This window comes from Leguminivora glycinivorella, chromosome Z (genome assembly GCF_023078275.1).
Source record: "Leguminivora glycinivorella isolate SPB_JAAS2020 chromosome Z, LegGlyc_1.1, whole genome shotgun sequence".
NCBI lineage: Eukaryota > Metazoa > Arthropoda > Insecta > Lepidoptera > Tortricidae > Leguminivora > Leguminivora glycinivorella.
This window is the reverse complement of record NC_062998.1, coordinates 51,208,666-51,227,118: the sequence shown is the minus strand read 5'-3', so window position 1 is coordinate 51,227,118 and position 18,453 is coordinate 51,208,666. Positions and strand designations below refer to the sequence as shown.

The following is an 18,453-nucleotide window of genomic DNA, read 5'->3' as shown; positions in this document are numbered from 1 at the left end:
TTGAAATTCGAATAGCGTAGAGGGTACTTAGGTCGTTTTTCGGAGGATGTCTCGCAACTAAGTCTCAGAACAAAAATTGTCGAAGCGTCAATGAAGTCCGTTGACGCTTAAGTCGTTTTTCTTGTAGATAGAGAAAACTAGCATGAAATGGAAAAGTATGCGGATAACGTAGTGGTTACACAGGCTTTTTTTCGGGTATTATGTATGAAACAAAGGTTCTTAGGGAAACGTCCAACGTGGCAATGTTTTCGGTAGACGATTAGGTGGTTTTCCTGTGTTATGAAACTTATGAATACGTAAATAATTTTATTTTCGAACTGTTTAATGTAAACGGGAATCAAACCAAGTGTAATTTATTTACTTTTAATACCTATTATCAAAGACATACCTCAGCAATTCCCGAAAAGTTTGTACATTTGGATCATGTCTCCGATTTTGATAAAAATTGGTAGGCTGATAGAGTCGATGATGCTGAGCAAGATCCACTAGGTTTCCCAAAATGTCCTAGGTTGTTTGTATGAAACTTTCCTTTTTTGTTACCGAAAAAGTATAGAAATCTGGTAACAAAAAAGGAAGGTTTCATACAAACAACCTAGGACATTTTGGGAAACCTAGTGGATCTTGCTCAGCATCATGGACTGTATCAGTCTACCAATTTTTATCAAAATCGGAAACGTGATCGAAATGTACAAACTTTTCGGGAATTGCTCACCTATGTAACTTCGTATCGACGGATAAAGTCTAAGAAAAAAACGTACCTCAAAGCCCTCGAGAAAAAGGTACGGTGACCTAGATGGCGTTACACCTTTGGGGAACGGTCGGCTAGATGGCGCTAATTATGGGCTAATATTAATATTTGACATTTTAAGACATATCAAGCTAAGAATATGGGCCAAATTGTCAAAACTGAAGTTCAAAAGTTTTAAACCTGTGTCGAGAGATGGCAGTCTATGCACTGTGATTACACATTTTACTTTGACAGTAACTCTCTATCTATAATAATAAAATATTGTGTTTAAACTAGGACAATATCTCTTTGCCTGAGATACAAAATTATTTTCCTAGTTCCGGCTCACGTAACACTGCACGTAATATAAGTAAACGCATAAATGTAACATTAGCAATAAGGTTTTTCAATAAATTATTCATATTCTTATTCTTAAACATTGTATCTTCTGAATATAACTTTATATTCCTACTGAAAATACGATTAATCCATTAAAATTATTGAGCTGGTGAATACTATCGAGGTGTTTTTTAGGGTTCCGTGGTCAACTAGTAACCCTTATAGTTTCGCCATGTCTGTCTGTCCGTCCGTCCGTCCGCGAATAATCTCAGTAACCGTTAGCACTAGAAAGCTGAAATTTGGTACAAATATGTATATCAACTACGCCGACAAAGAGCAAAAATAAAAAGTGGAAAAAATGTTTTATTAGGGTAACCCCCCCCCCCCCTCTACACGTAAAGTGAGGAGTGATTTTTTTTTTATTTCAACCCATACGTATGATATATTGTTGGATAGGTACCTGTTTAAAAATAAATAGGGGTTTACTAAAACCATTTTTTGATAATGCTCATATTTTCGGAAATAATCGCACCCAAAGTAAAAAAAAGTGTGTCTCCCCCCTCTAACTTTTGAACCATAAGTTTAAAAAATATGAAAAAATCACAAAAGTAGGTCTTTTTAAAAACGTTCTAGTAAAATTATTTTTAACTTGATAGGTTGAACCGTTTTTGAAGAAAATACGGGAAACTACGGAACCCTACACTGAGCGTGGCCGGTTTTTTCTTTAATATAATGACATCTTATTTCAAAAGTTCAACACGTCAACGTTTTCCATTCCTAAGTGTTGAATGAACTAGTATAATATGCGAAAGTTGTCAATACGAACAATGTTGTGAAAACATTAGGATGTTTTTGTTAGATACTACATACAACAGTGTTACAGGAATACGCATTTCTCGCGTCTAAGTTGTCGTTTGACGAGTAACTGTAGGCCCTAGCACACCTCGGACACTGGCGATCAAATATATGAAAGAGGCGCGTTCCACACATTCTAAGCTCGTGTAGGTGAACGCGTACCATGCTTGTACGAGTGAGATCGGCCATTTTTTTTCTAAGTTGTCCACCCCACTTTTTGTGTAACATGGGTATTTTTTACGCGATTAATACTCAGAATCGCGAGCTCTTTCGATCCTGATAGGAGAAAAAAATGTCCCAAGATTTCCATACATTTTTCTAACCTTCCATTCCGTTACCGCCATACAAAATGTATGAAAAAATGGTAACGGAATAAGAAAAAACCTTGGGACACTTTTTTTCTCCTAATATTAGAATTGAAAGAGCTCGCGATTCTGAGTGGAAACCACATAAAAAATTCCAAATCCAAAAAAAAGTGGGGTGGACAACTCAAAAAAAAATGGCCCAGATATGACAGGTCGACTGTTCGCGTTTTTGACAGGCGGTAACTGTGAGGTAACAGAGCGGGTGGGCGGCACTTTCAGCGGGGAGCGGGAGTGGCCATACTGTACGATAGTACACTTTATTATACTGTGCCACGCTAAGTGCACGCTTGGTGAAGAGCGTTCGACGGGGCGGGCGACCGTGCATATAAGTAGGTACAATCTATGCAGCGTCGACTCAGGAAGGCAGGAAGATGAGGAGGCACACTCAAAGGTTCTCACAGATGGCGCCACCCTATTAGTCCATTGCGCAGATAAAGAATTTCATACCTGAGAGCGAGAAGGTATTTTGTTTTCTCCCTCTCACACAAGCGCGGATCCAGCTTCGTGCCCAGGGGGGTCACGTGGTAAAGGCCCGGGGCCCCATGGAGCGTGGGGGTCACGTGGTCTATTTGTATGGCCAACTTAGGCTCCATTGGGGGGGTCATGACCCCCATGACCCCCCCCCTGGATCCGCGCATGCTCTCACATATGAATGACAGTGACATGGCTAGGCACTTGCGCCGCCTGGCGGGATGAAATGTCAGAGTGCCTTCTCATTGTGAGTTCAATTGTTTGATACTCATACGAGTCAAACTGAAGCTCACACAAGTGTCCTCAGTCGACGCTGCATAGGTTAGGCGCACGTTCGCCCGCCACGCTGCACGTCCCGCTGAAAGAACCGCTCCGAGCGTCCACTCAGGCCTTAGTCCGTTTTCACATTATCGGATCGATATCGGATGGAAGGATTTCAAAAAATCTAAGATGGCGCCTGTAATGTATGGGATCAATGGGATATCGGTCCGACATCCGATAACGGATCGGATAATGTGAAAACGCACTTACACTAAGCAAGAAACTCATTGACAATGACCAAAAGTTATAGGATCAGTAGGCCTAGCATAGCACATGATTGCCGCGAGAGTATGTCGCCGCGAGATAGATGACACGTCTTCTTCTAACTGTATTAATGACATAAGGCCCCGTAGCCGAATGGCATTTCTCCGACGCCAAACGAAAGCGATACGCCGCTGGCTCTGTCGCGCCAATACGCAAGCACGATAGAGATAGATATCTACTAGCGCTTCGTTTCGTGAGCGTTTCGTGAGCGTTTGTGCCATTCGGCTAGCCACCAAGGACGGGTAGTCTATCTCGCGGCGACATACTCTCGCCGCAATCATGTGCTAACCCTGCAGTTGGACAACAATAGTAGGTAGATAAAGTAGTATAGTCATTTACTGATAAACACAGTAATTGATTTATTAGAAACTAGCTTTTTCCCGCGGCTTCGCTCGCGTTAGAAAGAGACAAAAGGTAGCCTATGTGACTCTCCATCCCTTCATCTATCTCCACTTAAAAAATCACGACATTTCGTCGCTCCGTTTTGCCGTGAGAAACGGACAAACAAACAGACACACACACTTTCCCATTTATAACATTAGTATGGATTATGGTATGTGAAAAACACAGCCCCTCCAAAGAGGGCGCCGCTTGACGTTCGCCTGAATTCACTACCGAACCAATCTTAGGCTAACAATAAACAGACAGCGATTCAGTCAGATTTCAACAGATGGCGCTGTTCAAGTATTAACGACTGGCAACCAGATGGCACGGTTTAGTATAGAAAAGATTTATTTTTGGTCAATCATGAACCTTGAATGATGTCATAGTAAATTAGTTTTAGACTGAGCGATAAAAGGGTTAAGAATAGGTGCATTGATTAAATTAGGGGTTGGAAATAACTTTTATACTTTTCATACAGTTGTATGCTGCAGCAGTATTAGTAGCTTTTTTTTGTTTCTTTAATATTTGCACATCGTTTAACCACGATAAGAATACTGTGACTGAAAATTCTTACAAGAACAACCTGTAACTACAATTAAGTATTCTTGCAAATAAATGATATTGATTGATTGATTGATTGATTGTTTGTTTATTTAAAGCTACAATACATTGACTTTGTTTTGTTTTGAGTACATTGTGGGCCGAATACGAACATTGAAAAACATGCCGAATACCGAATATTTACCGAATATTCGGCCCATCTCTAGATCAAACCAATCAAAATACCGCAATTTAATGAAACTCGCATGCTAATTCTTGTACCGTGCAAATGGGCCTTTGAAACTCGCATGCTAATTCTTGTACCGTGCAAATGGGCCTTTAGGCCAAGCGCGGAATTAGGGGGGGGGGGGGGGAGTCGTACAAATTTCCGTTAAATTTTTATACTAAACTAGCTTTTGCCCGCGGCTTCGCTATCGTTAGAAAGAGACAAAAAGTAGCCTATGGCACTCTCCATCCCTTCAACTATCTCCACTTAAAAAATCACGTCAATTCGTCGCTCCGTTTTGCCGTGAAAGACTGACAAACAAACAGACACACACACTTTCCCATTTATAATATTAGTATGAATATGAATTAATGAGTACGACCGGTCTGGCCTAGCGGGTAGCGACCCTGCCTGCTAAGCCGCGGTCCCGGGTTCGAATCCCGGTAAAGGCGTTTATTTGTGTGATGAGCACAGATATTTGTTCCTGAGTCAAGGATGTTTTCTATGTATATAAGTATTTGTATATTATACATATCGTTGTCCAAGTACCCACAACACAAGCCTTCGTGAGCTTACCGTGGGCCTCATGTCAATCTGTGTTAAGAAAGTTCCTCCGACACTATATTCCGCCATTTGCTCCTATCCTGTACGATCAGGGTGGCTAGCCGAATAGCACAATCGCTCACGAAACGCTCACGAAACGAAGCGCTAGTAGATATCTATCTCTATCGCGCTTGCGTATTGGCGCGACAGAGCCAGCGGCGTATCGCTTTCGTTTGGCGTCGGAGAAATGCCATTCGGCTACGGGGCCTGATGATGGAGCAGAAAGGTGATCATAGGAACTCTGTCATGAAACGTATCCCCATCGAGTAAGGGTTTTTTAGAAACGTCTCGGAGAGCAGTAGATGACTATTGAAAGAAAGGTACAGTCGGCGATAAAAGCTTGTGCCAAAAAAGCAATTTTTGCAAAAAACTTATTATACCGTGGTAATAGTCGCGGTAGGTACGTTATATTATATAATAGTCGTAAAACTGTGCAGTAATGAGTGACATTCATTAATATGATCCCACAGTGTCAGATGAAGGCGTCAGATGAAGGCTGGCACGTTCCACGATCCATTAGAGAAACAACGAGGTTAAACAATAATTAGATAATCGTACTGAAAATACGAGGAAGAGCCAAAACGAAACAACATACATTTAAAATTTAAATGCTCATGCTTAAGTAGGTATTATAATAATTTTTTCCCCTCACTAGCTCGGAAACACGTGTTTTGTCCTTTAATACCAGCGGGTAAAAACGCATTTTATCCACTAGTGGATAAAGTAATTTGACCTCGAATAGAGGAAAATTTTCTGCTTTAAAATTAATAAAAGTGGGTTAACCTAGTGATGAAGATGTTTTACCACCTGTGGAACCACTGGAAGCACTGATAAACGCGTTTTTTGCGTTGTACTTTCCTCGCTATAGTGAGGGGAAAAGTTTTGTGTTACACACGAGTATGTATTTTACTTCTCGTGTATTGAAAAACTCGCAAGCTCAGGATTCTGTTCTCGAACCACTCCCTCGCTTGTGGTTCAACTATAGAATCCTTTCGCTTGCTCGGAGGAAATAGTCGAGAGCGGAACCTCGATTTTAAAGATTCTTTCGCAATATCTTTTTTAACTGAGTTGTTCTTAATGGACAATTTTTTCGATAAATCTAGTTAATAACACTAGTATGTATATTAATCTAGAATTCCCAAATTGAAAGGGGGGCTCCTTTCCATTTTAGCATTTTTGCTCCTGTAGCGTCTTCTAAGTAGATACGTCTGCTTGATCTATGGTATACAGGGTGGCCCATTCAAATCGGTCAGTATGGGAAAGTCTGAAACTATAAGACATACGAAGATTTGTTCTTAGGAACCATGTCACCGATTTTGATAAAAAGAAAAACTGCATTCATACAATTAAAAAAAAAAGTGTACCCAGCTGGGGAATCGAACCCGGTTGTTTTGAAAAAATAAACTTACACTATTTCTATTCAGATATCGTTTGTGTAGGTCTTAAGCAGTAAATATCTCTAAGAAACATAATGTCTAAAATGAATAAAATGCATTTTTTTCACATACTTTAATTTATCATAGTAGGTGTTCAAAGTGACCACCGTCTTTTTCAATACAATATTCAACACGTCTAGGTAACGATCTTACTATTGCATTTTGTATCTTCATGTGGTGAATCTGCGTTAAAGTTGACTCTATGGCTACTTTTAGGTCTTCAACGGTGTTATAGCTATTTTTGTACACTGTTGTAAAGACGAAGTGAACTTGCTGAATATTGTAACGGTGGTCACTTTGAACACCTACTATGATAAATTAAAGTATGTGAAAAAAATGCATTTTATTCATTTGCGTTAGTTAGAGACAAAAAGTAGCCTATGTCACTCTCTATCCCTTCAACTATGTCCACTTAAAAAATCACGTCAATTCGTCGCTCTGTTTTGCCGTGAAAGACGGACAAACAAACAGACACACACACTTTCCCATTTATAATATTAGTATGGATGACATCTGTGATGCCATTGCATTGCCACTGCATGTGCCACAACGCCGATTTTCAAAGGACCCTTGTCCCTTAATATACCTAAGCGTGTTACCAATTTACATACGCCGAAACCACCGGACCGATATTGATATAATTATATCCTAGATCGAATCACTTTGGCCTCTACACCTGATGGATCACAATCATCAGTTGTTCAATTCTCAGTGAACCATAGCACTTAATTATTAACACGTAGGATATTACATAGTTCAAGTACATGTCACTTTCAAGTAGGTACTTAATTAATTGTAAAACAGGAATTAATAATCAAATGATTAAACTAGATGGCGGGGGGGTGCTGATCAGTGAATGTGGTCGCACATTTACTGCTAAGATTGGGTATGTCAGTCACTTGAGAGCAAGGGCGGATCCAGCTTCGTACCCAGGGGGGGGGGGGGGATCACGTGGTCAATTTGTATAGCCAACCTTGGCTCCGGGGGGAGGGATAGGGAGGGGGGATCCTGACGCCTTGACTTGCGTGGGCGACGGTCGCGCGACCGTCGCCGTCGCGTCTCATACTTCCATATCGATAAGGTTTGATTTCGTATGCGTCGCATCGCCGTCGCCCACGCAAGCCACGGCGTGACCCCCATCCCCTCATGAAGCTCATGAACGTCGCTCTAATAACCACTTTCGGCCGAGACAGTACGATAATTAATACCTTCTGACCTTCTCTAAATATGCAGAACATGTAAAAGTGCTGACATGACATAGATGGCGATTCTGCGCTAGACGCGTTCCATTCCGGAATAAAAATATATTACCTATCATATGCTGATAATTTGTAAAAGAAAAAGAAAAATACTTATCCTAGAACATTTTAGGGCAATTTTTTCCAAAGTTGTTTTTTGTAACATGGGTATTTTTTACGCGATTAATACTCAGAATCGTGAGCTCTTTCGATCCTGATAGGAGAAAAAAAATGTCCCAAGATTTCCATACATTTCTTCGAACCTTCCATTCCGTTACCGCCATACAAAATGTATGAAAAAATGCTAACGGAATGGGAAAAAACCTTGGGACACTTTTTTTCTCCTATTAGAATTGAAAGAGCTCGCGATTCCAAGTTCCTCGCGAAACCACATAAAAATTTCTAAATCCAAAAAGTAGGATGGACAACTGTGAAAAAAATGGCCCTTTTATATAGTTACTTAATCCTATAATCAAGTTACAACCACAGAAGGCTACAACACTTCACGAGGATTTAAAAAACCGGCCAAGAGCGTGTCGGGCCACGCTCAGTGTTGGGTTCCGTAGTTTTCCGTATTTTTCTCAAAAACTACTGAACCTATCAAGTTCAAAACAATTTTCCTAGAAAGTCTTTATAAGGTTCTACTTTTGTGATTTTTTTCATATTTTTTAAACATATGGTTCAAAAGTTAGAGGGGGGACGCACTTTTTTTTCCTTTAGGAGCGATTATTTCCGAAAATATTAATACTATCAAAAAACGATCTTAGTAAACCCTTATTTATTTTTAAATACCTATCCAACAATATATCACACGTTGGGGTTCAAATGAAAAAAAATATCAGCCCCCACTTTACATGTAGGGGAGGTACCCTAATAAAACATTTTTGTCCATTTTTTATTTTTTCACTTTGTTGGCGTGATTGATATACATATTGGTACCAAATTTCAGCTTTTTAGTGTTAACGGTTACTGAGATTATCCGCGGACGGACGGACGGACGGACAGACAGACATGGCGAAACTATAAGGGTTCCTAGTTGACTACGAGAATTTAGACTGTTTCACTAAGAATTCTGATATCCATAATTATAACACTAGAAACAAAAATAAGCTTGCCATAAAGAAGTTTCGTGTCCGTAAAGTACAGAAGTCATTTGTTGGGCAATGCATTCATTTTTATAATAAGTTACCTGACACTGCTTTGAGATTACCCCTCCCAGCTCTTAAGAACTACTTAAAAAAATCATTGATGTTAAAGGCTTATTACAGAGTCGAGGACTATTTGACAGACAAACATGCATGGCCCGAACCAGAAACTACAAAAAACGAATAGCAATTAAATAATTGTATTATGTATAGAGGACACAGTTCAGATAAGAAAGCACATCAAATATTTTATATTTTATGTTGTGTAGGTAAATTACATATTTAATGATATTGAGATTCATATTATCTTTTTCTTCTGTGACAATTTGATATGTTTTCTCTGAAGAAGAACGACGTATTATTAAGCAATAATATAATTTATTGAAATTAATTTCCATAGAGTACCTAGTCTGTTCATATTCTTTGATGAATACTTTTGCATGTTAAATTGTATCTTGTTATTTAATGCATGTTAATTATAAGATGTAATGTTTTGAAAAGAAGTTGCCCGCCGAGTTTCTTGCCGGTCCCATAGTGGATACCCCCCACCCAACTGAGGGGGGACTGAAATCTTCTCGAGGCTGAGGCGTAGGGTTAGAGCCGGCGTAGCTTTATTTGACGTTCATATGCGCATTGTAATATGCCTACTTGAAAAATAAATATTTCATTTTCATTTTCATTTACGGAACCCTAAAAAACATCCGGACAAACTTCTCTATCGCATTGGTCAACTAAGTTTTTAAGCAAAGCAAGGAGTAATATAAGGACTATGATAATTTAACTCAGATGTGAAATGTTGACTTGTTGAGATGCCGGACGCAGGATTAAGCCATAGACTAATTAAACCTAGACTGTCAATCCCATTGACAAGCGCGTAACTCGCTCCCAGCCAATGGAACTGACAATCGTTGGCGCTACGTGCCGATCGTAACGCAGGCTGGCTCTGTCGCGCCAGGCCCCGTAGCCAAATGGCATTTCTGCGAAACGAAACGACATAGAAACGCCGCAGAAATTTAGTCTGGCTCTGTCGCCCCAATAAGCAAGTGATAGAGATAGATATTAGCTACGAAAGAGATGTTATCATTGTAGCTAATAAATATCTCTATCACTCTTCCGTTTAGGCGTGACAGAGCCAGACTGTCGATCGGCATTAAGCGTAGATTGTCATTTCAGCTACGCCGGCTAGCTACGAAATGCTCACGAATGTGAGTCTAATGTCATAGTCGATATTTAGCGGATACCAACCAATTCGATAACATTCGTGAATTTTTGAGAAATGCGCTATTTGTCCTGCGTGACATCAAAGACGGTAAAGACATATTAAGTCTATGAAAAAGACGCATCTCGGACCTCGAAACGAAACTATCAAGAGTTATATAGACGCTCGCCTAGATGACGCCTCACCTTTGGTTGACTCTCGGTTATAGTGCACTAATATACATATTAGACAATTTTAACAGATCAAGTCAAGAATATGAGCCGAATTGTCAAAACCAAGGTCCAAAAGTTATAAGCCCATGTCAATAGTATATTGTGCAACAATGGTAAGGGGGATTTTGTCAACGAATGTCAATAACTCGCGACAGCCGCAGGCTGGACAGAGTTAAGTATAGACACGAGTTTACAAAATCCTTACCTCCTGAGTTACACACAATATTTTTCATCACATTTGAGAGGAAAACACAGAGAAAACAATCATAAGGCAAAACCTTCAATAGATGGCGGCGCCGCTGCGACCAGTAGTCTATCTTCAGTATCTTCAGTCTTCACCTATATCGGATTCTTCATATAAATCAATTGTTCTTGAATATAAACGCTTTTTGAACACAAACAAACACTAAAATACTGCATGCAATTGAACAAAATTTTTACTTATTTTTCATTCATTAATTAATTTTGATCTGTTGTACTCTCCGTTGCTAGTCGGGTCGAGTCGCGGTCAAGCGGGAATCGAGAACATATTGTCAGAATGTAAATTATAACGATTTATCTGAGTTAAATTTATGAAATAACACACTGAAATAATTGTAAAATATAAATAAAGTGCATTTTTCATAACGTATAATATTTTTTATAGCTTAATAGTCAAATTTTGGTTGTGCAAGAAAAATCCTTGGCTGATTGAAACATCCTTTGCCTGAAGTATTGTACGGATGGTATTATTTTTGTAAACTAAATCCATTATTCCCTTGGGAACAAAATAGTACATTATTCTTCAGTACACATAGACGTAATAAGACCTTTAAACACCAAATGTGACAAAAAATATTTTTCATCACACTCGCACTCTAAATGTGCTATTGCACGCAGGCGGAGCGTGAGTTATAGAAAAATCGTTCTCCCTAGGGAGTTAAGAAATTTCTAGTACTGTTATTACCTTTTTACATATTTTTTATAATGCAAGTGTGATGAAAAACATTGTGTGTAACTCGGGAAGTATGAATATGTCGCAGTAAGATAGATAAAGCCGTTATATAGTTATAACCCTAGGAATATAATTATACGTCGTAACATAGTTAAACGAAAGCGATTAATTGCTATCTTACTAGGAATATAACTATAATACTAAACTAGTTTAGTCATATAGTTATATGACTGGATTCAGTTTAGTGAAATGATTGTAGGCAGGAGTGCAGCGGTGCGGCGGAGGTATAGTTATAATATAACCCTAGGGATATAAGGGAGCGATTCAGAACCATCTTACTAGGAATATAATTATAATACGGTATTTAAAATTGCAAACGGGACTTAATCGCGTATTAGGTACTAATATCTGGGCAACCGAGCTTCGCTCGGTTCTGTTTCGTATCCTTGACATGTGTCGCCATCTAGTTCAAAAATGAATAGTACCTACATCGAGCGAAAGAATTCTCAGCCTTAACAACACAACTACTCCACACGAGATGGCGCGCATTTCGCCACAAAAACTCAAATAGTGTATTTTTCTATTCGTTTTAGCCTTGACCTGTGTCGCCATCTAGTGTTTGCAATAAATAGTACTTACATCAACCGAAAGAATTCTGTCTTAACAGTACAACTTCTGCACACGAGATGGCGCGCGAAGAAAAACTCATGAAAACTCGAAAATTCGCGTTTTCCGGGACCTAAGGATAAGTTAGACCGATTTTTCACCCCCAAAAACCCCCACAAAACAAATTTCTGCGAAATCGTTAGAGCGGTTTCCGAGATCGTCAGTGTAAATAAATATATATATAAATAAATAAATAAATAAATATACAAGAATTGCTCGTTTAAAAGTATAAGATGTAGGTATTAAGTCCCGTTTGCAATTTTAAATATGTGTAAAAGTCGTGAAAGTTTAAATCAGTGTTTTATAATACGTATAGCGGGACGATTTGGAATAACAACACCGTCACTGACGTTAGAACAAAGTTTATTTTGTATCGATCCGAACATAGTACACAAGGTTTGGTTACTAAACAAACGAATCCAAGCTATATTAGTTAAAACGTAACAGTTAGGGCATGCTCCCGGTATTTCCCGGTTCTTGATTTCCCGGGAAATCCCGGTAATTTAATCGCGGTAAGCAAATTTAAACCCAACATTCAAAATAACAAGGTTGTAATTAGGTACGAGTTCAATTTGTTATGACTTATGATAAACATTAAGATTAAACTGACAAACAACGTCAAACTCGTAACGGAAAAAGTATCTTCCAAGTAACCAGCCAGTATTAATACCCCTAAATACTGAAAAAGGTAAGCAACCTCTAGCAATGCGATATACACAATGTCGCATTACGAATACAATAGAATGGGCACGTAAAAAATAACTAATAATACAAATTAAACAAAAAATATTATCCCCTTCAAGATATAGCTCAATCGATTCTACTCTCGATTCTGAACAAACTGATTTCAGGTTTTTAGTGTTAAGTGAAACACGGTGTATAACTATATTACTTAACTAGAGACGTATTATAATTATATCCCTAGACTAAGTTTAATCCAGTGATATAATTATATAACTAAACTAGTAACGTATTATAATTATATTCCTAGTAAGATGGTAAGGAATCGCTTTCGTTTAGCTATGTTACGGCATATAATTATATCCCTAGGGTTATAACTATACCTCCGCCGCACCGCCGCACTCCTGCCTACAATCATTTCACTAAACTGGATCCAGTCATATAACTATATGACTAAACTAGTTTAGTATTATAGTTACATTCCTAGTAAGATAGCAATTAATCGCTTTCGTTTAACTATGTTACGACGTATAATTATATTCCTAGGGTTATAACTATAAAACGGCTTTATCTATCTTACTGCGACAAATATACTACCTCGAGTCTTTAAATCACTCCGGCACACGCGCGGATCCAGGGGGGGGGGTCATGGGGGCACACCCCCCCCCCCCGGAGCCTAGGTTGGCCATACAAGTAGATCACGTGCCTTTACCACGTAACCCCCCCCTGGGCACGAAGCTGGATCCGCGCTTGCTCCGCGATTTAACTTACTCTCGTTAGTAATATTCAACTTCCTCCCCTTGTTGCACAATGTACTATTATTTTGACAGTATATCTTAACACTCGATCCTCTTTGGTGACATCTAATATTTAAGTAGTGATACTCACCGATAGTGATGCCGACTATTACAATAGTCTGGGATTGAGTTCGCGCTCGTCAAGGGGATTGGCAGTCTATGTGTAATTAGTAATTAATCTATGATTAAGTGGAGAAAACTTACACTGAAAAAACTTTGACATCAAAGGGGAGTTGAAGTACCTAGCAGCAAAAGTTTACTTCGCAATTCTTAAAGGCAATAAACAGCGTTTAATACATTTTTCCGCTCACTAGCTAAGAGAAAATAACTGTAAAAGGTTTCAAGAATCGATTCAAGATACCATAAGGGGTTTGGAGGAAGCTTTCGCACTCGAAGGAAATGTTCTGTTGATCGAAGCTTTATACATTACATATTAAACACCATTTAGACGACGCGCGATATAATATTGCTGTCGCTTCGGTCGATCAGTGTTGATGAAATTTGGGAATTTCAAAAAGAAGCTAGGGTGCACTGAATAAAACCCCCTGTATCAATAAAACGGTATTCATTGCAGGGCCATTGAAATATTAATTATTTTAAGACGCAACAGGAGGGGTCAATCTCCATACAAACGCTCTCGACTATTTCCTCCCTGGTTTTTGAAGTTATATAGTGACTTTTTCAGAACAGATTATTATTATTTTTATCTGTGTCAGACTGTTTTGCTTTTTTGATACTTATTTTTATTTTTAAATGCACGAGAGCTTATCTAAATTGTACAAAAACGGCAAAAAGGATTAGGCCGCAAAAATATTTGATATTCAAAACTGATAACCAGTAGCAAAAAAAAAGAATTACAGAAAACGGACCACAGGATTCGGAGTAATCGGTGATGCGGTGAACATACATAGGTAAGGTGCATTAGGGTAATTCCGAAAGGAGAATCTTGGTATGATGGAAGTAATGGTGATTTTTATGCGACTTTCTTAATAAGACGACTTTCGGAATTACCCTAATGCACCTTACATAAAAAACACGAACACGAATGTAGAACCTCCTTCTTCTTGGTAAAGAAGTCGGTTAGAAACTAAACAGTTCGACAGATTATTATATTGTTATTCAGATTCTCAAATTTCATTCCGATTGGTTAAGTTTTTGAGGAGGAAACAGTAGAGAGCGGTAAATCGATTTTAAAGTTTTTTTTCGCAATATATTTCATCTGAAACGTAAACGCACGATAATTTTTCTATAAATCTAGATAAATAACACGAGTAGGTATATTAAAAAAAAAACTTAAATGGGTTTTCCATTTTAGCATTTCCGCTCCAGTTGCCCCTTAATTATTAATTGACATAGATTGAATTAAATGAACATGAATATTTCAGACTGTTACAGACAAATTACTCCGAATGCATTGGATTGCACACAACGTATTAAATATAGATGCGTTACATCCTCCTTGCGATATCCCGGCATTTGCCACGGCTCATGGGAGCCTGGGGTCCGCTTTGACAACTAATCCCAAGATTTGGCGTAGGCACTAGTTTTTACGAAAGCGACTGCCATCTGACCTTCCAACCCGACGGGTAACTAGGTCTTATTGGAATTAGTCCGGTTTCCTCACGATGTTTTCCTTCACCGAAAAGCGACTGGCAAATATCAAATGACATTTCGCACATAAGTTTCGAAAAACTCATTGGTACGAGCCGGGGTTCGAACCCGCGACCTCCGGATCGTAAGTCGCACGCTCTTACCGCTAGGCCACCAGCGCTGTAAATATAGATCAGATGCGTACAGAGGTGTATCCACAAACTTAACACGTAACGTAAGCAATCGTCGTGTATACATATTTTTGCCAATTTGTCCGCTTCATTTAACACTTTGACAGTCACAGGCACAGATGTCATATTATATACCATAGACACAGTATAATAAAGAGTACTATCGTATAGTATGGCCACTCCCGCTCCCCGCTGAAAGTGCCTTAACCCCCGCTCGGTTACCTCACAGTTACCGCCTGTCAAAAACGCGAACAGTCGACCTGTCATATTTCACTCATACAAGCATGGTACGCGTTCACCTACACGAGCTTAGACTGAGTGCTAGGAACGCGCCTCTTTCAAATATTTGATCGCCAGTTCGCCAGTGTCCGAGGTGTGCCCTTACAGGGGCAGGGCTATCAAAATCGGTGCAAACTTATCATGGGCTGACTTTAGAAGCATAAGTGTTTCAGATATTAATGCAGACTTCTTTTTGTGCGATGTTATTTCCGGTGACTGTACCAATTGGAACTCTAGGCCACTGTAGAACTATGTCATAGTGACGTTATAAATCAGATTGTGAGAAATCTCTTACTGCTTGTCATTTTGACATGGTTGTAGAGTGGCCTAGGGTTCCAATTGGTTGACTGAACGTCAATCTACGTAGCCAGACACACTTCCCTCTTTATCCGTAGGTATTGAACTTAATTCTATGGTTTAAATATGATAAATGTAAATGAAATTATGACTCTTAACCCGTTCACAGGCGCCTATCAAAGTCAACTTAGCTTAAAAAACTGGGGGCCGATTTTTCAATCTCGGCCATTCAATTTCGTGAAATTCGTTCAATAATAAAGCGATTTAAATTCTACTAACAGAATCGAAAACGAGTGATCATTACCACTAGTATTAAAATTACTAGGCGTCCTTTTTCAAAAATAGCATTACGTCGTTTTCCACAGACTTTCCAACGGCGAATTCGTGCGTTAGAAATTCAAAAATCGATCCCCTGTAGTAGGTACTCGTTTAGTCTACACTGGTCCAGTACAGAAGTTTTAAATGCCTTTCGGAACAGACGACGCGACAAATGTCTTACCAAGCGACTTATTTATACCGGGCACGTGAAAACAAATAAACAGTCGCTTCAGCAACACACGCCACACGCGACTATACATCAAGCCAATAAGATCCGATATTCCGTGACGCCGACAGATTTGAATTTAGAATCATGATTTGAAAAGCACTTTCTATAGCTCAAAAACAGTACTTACAATACAGACGCGTGTAAAATACGTTACATTTTTCGTGTTTATACTAATTTAAATGTGTTTTTCTTGTATATTGAAGGAGAAGTATTTAAAGTATGTTTTGAAAAATCAAAGTGATGGGATTTAAGATGAAAACATTACTAAACCAGAAATCCTAACCTCTAAGTCGCACACACACTATCAAATGTCACAATCATGTATACACGCAGGAATGTCTATATTTACCATTCGTACTGGAACGGAGGGGTCCCAGCCAGGGGTATTAGGACGGTGGCGGTCCCGCCAGGGGCCGCTTTGAGCGCCGGCGGGTCGCCGAAGGCCGGGGGCTCCATGGGGGTCTCTCGGGCTCCGATACCGCCCGGGCCGCGCGCGGACGCCCGTGTGCGCGGCACACGTCAGACGGACGGTTTCTCTAAAAATAATCGGTAAAGGAGTACGAATATTTTGCTAATTCGTACGTAGTATGGAACAGCTGGGAGGTGTGACGTCAGATTTAAAAGTTGTGTTTTTGTTCAGACTTTTAGGTGATAGAGGCTGATGGAATGTCATTCGGGATAGCGGATTTAACAGCATTTTACTTCCTTCTTCCTAGTTGAGGTGAACGTAACTATAGATGAATAGACGTATAGGTACCTACACGCAGGGAGGGTTTTCAGCATTTTTTTTTTGCCAAAAAAAAATTTTGATTGTTTTAGGGAATTTTAGGTCAATTGTACTCAGAATCACGAGTACTTTCAATCTCACTGGGAGACAAAAAGTGTCCCAGAATTTCCATACATTTTTGTTACTTTCCTCTTTTGTTACCCCATACAACATGTACGGAAAATGGTAACAATTTTTTTAACTACCTACTAGGATTGAAAAAGCTAGTAATTCTGAGTAGAAATAGCATTTTTTTTTTCAAAAATATCACACTTCATAAATGTGGCAAAAAAAAAAAGAAATGCTCTTCCAATGATCATTCATCAGGAAGTGCACTTTTCGTCTCTGCTACGAGGTAGCAAAGCGCCACTTTTCAAGGACTATATCTGTAGGTACATTATCGATTACCTACATTTTAAATCGATTACGTGCATACGGAACAGACTAACATGATAATTTTCTCATAGTAGATCAGGGGCCCGTTTCTCGAAAGGTACAAGCCTTGTATTACAAGTGCGTGAACTGTCAAATCGTATGGGTTGCCATGGATACGCACTTGTAATACAAGGCTTGTACCTTTTGAGAAACGGGCCCCTGGGGCTAATTTCTCAAAACTGAAAGTTACAAGTTACAAGCGGAAGTCTCTTTCCAACTTGTCATATTAGATATTGACTACCGCTTGTAAATTGTAACTTCTAGCTTCGAGAAATGGGCCCCTGGAAAGCAATATGTGTCACATAGGTAAGTAGAGTACTAGGTAGTAGCAACATCTTTCGAAGGAAACCAGTGCTGTCAAGCTGGGGCCCATTTCTCGAAGCTACAAGTTACAATTTACAAGTGGTTGTCAATGTCTAATATGACAAGTTGGAAAGAGACTTCCGCTTGTAACTTTCAGTTTTGAGAAATGGGCCCCAGGGTGTAATTTGTCAGACGGTCAGATGCACTCTTTGGGACCGGCCACACTTAAGAGACGCATGTCCTGAGGTGCGGAACGGACGTCCGCGCCACGCCGCCTGAATGTAATTCAAAAAACGTCTCCTCAGTACATTTTGTATAGGAAGGACGTAAGACGCGCCCCAGTAAGTGCCACCAAGCGGCGCGGCGCGCGCCACGCCGCCGCCACGCCGCCTGGGGCGCGTCTTACGTCCTTCCTATACAAAATGTACTGAGGAGACGTTTTTTAAATTACATTCAGGCGGCGTGGCGCGGACGTCCGTTGCGCGCCCCGAGACACGCGACGCTTAAGTGAGAACGCTGCCTTTGAATGGTAACAGTCAAAATAATTTCCCTCACTACGCTCCGATTCTACTTCGGAATCCCTCTACGCTCAGGGTTCAATTATAAAATCGTTCGCTTTGTA

General features: G+C 39.6%; 1 protein-coding gene across 1 annotated transcript in view; it reads right to left on the bottom strand.

The window, feature by feature from the left end:
* LOC125240515 (titin homolog) overlaps positions 1-16,835 on the bottom strand; it is a 163,809-nt gene extending 146,974 nt beyond the window's left edge. The window contains 1 exon segment of the mRNA XM_048148407.1: positions 16,677-16,835. Coding sequence (XP_048004364.1) covers positions 16,677-16,783 — 107 coding nt within the window. The 5' untranslated portion in view covers positions 16,784-16,835.
* Between the last annotated feature and the right edge of the window lie 1,618 nt (positions 16,836-18,453).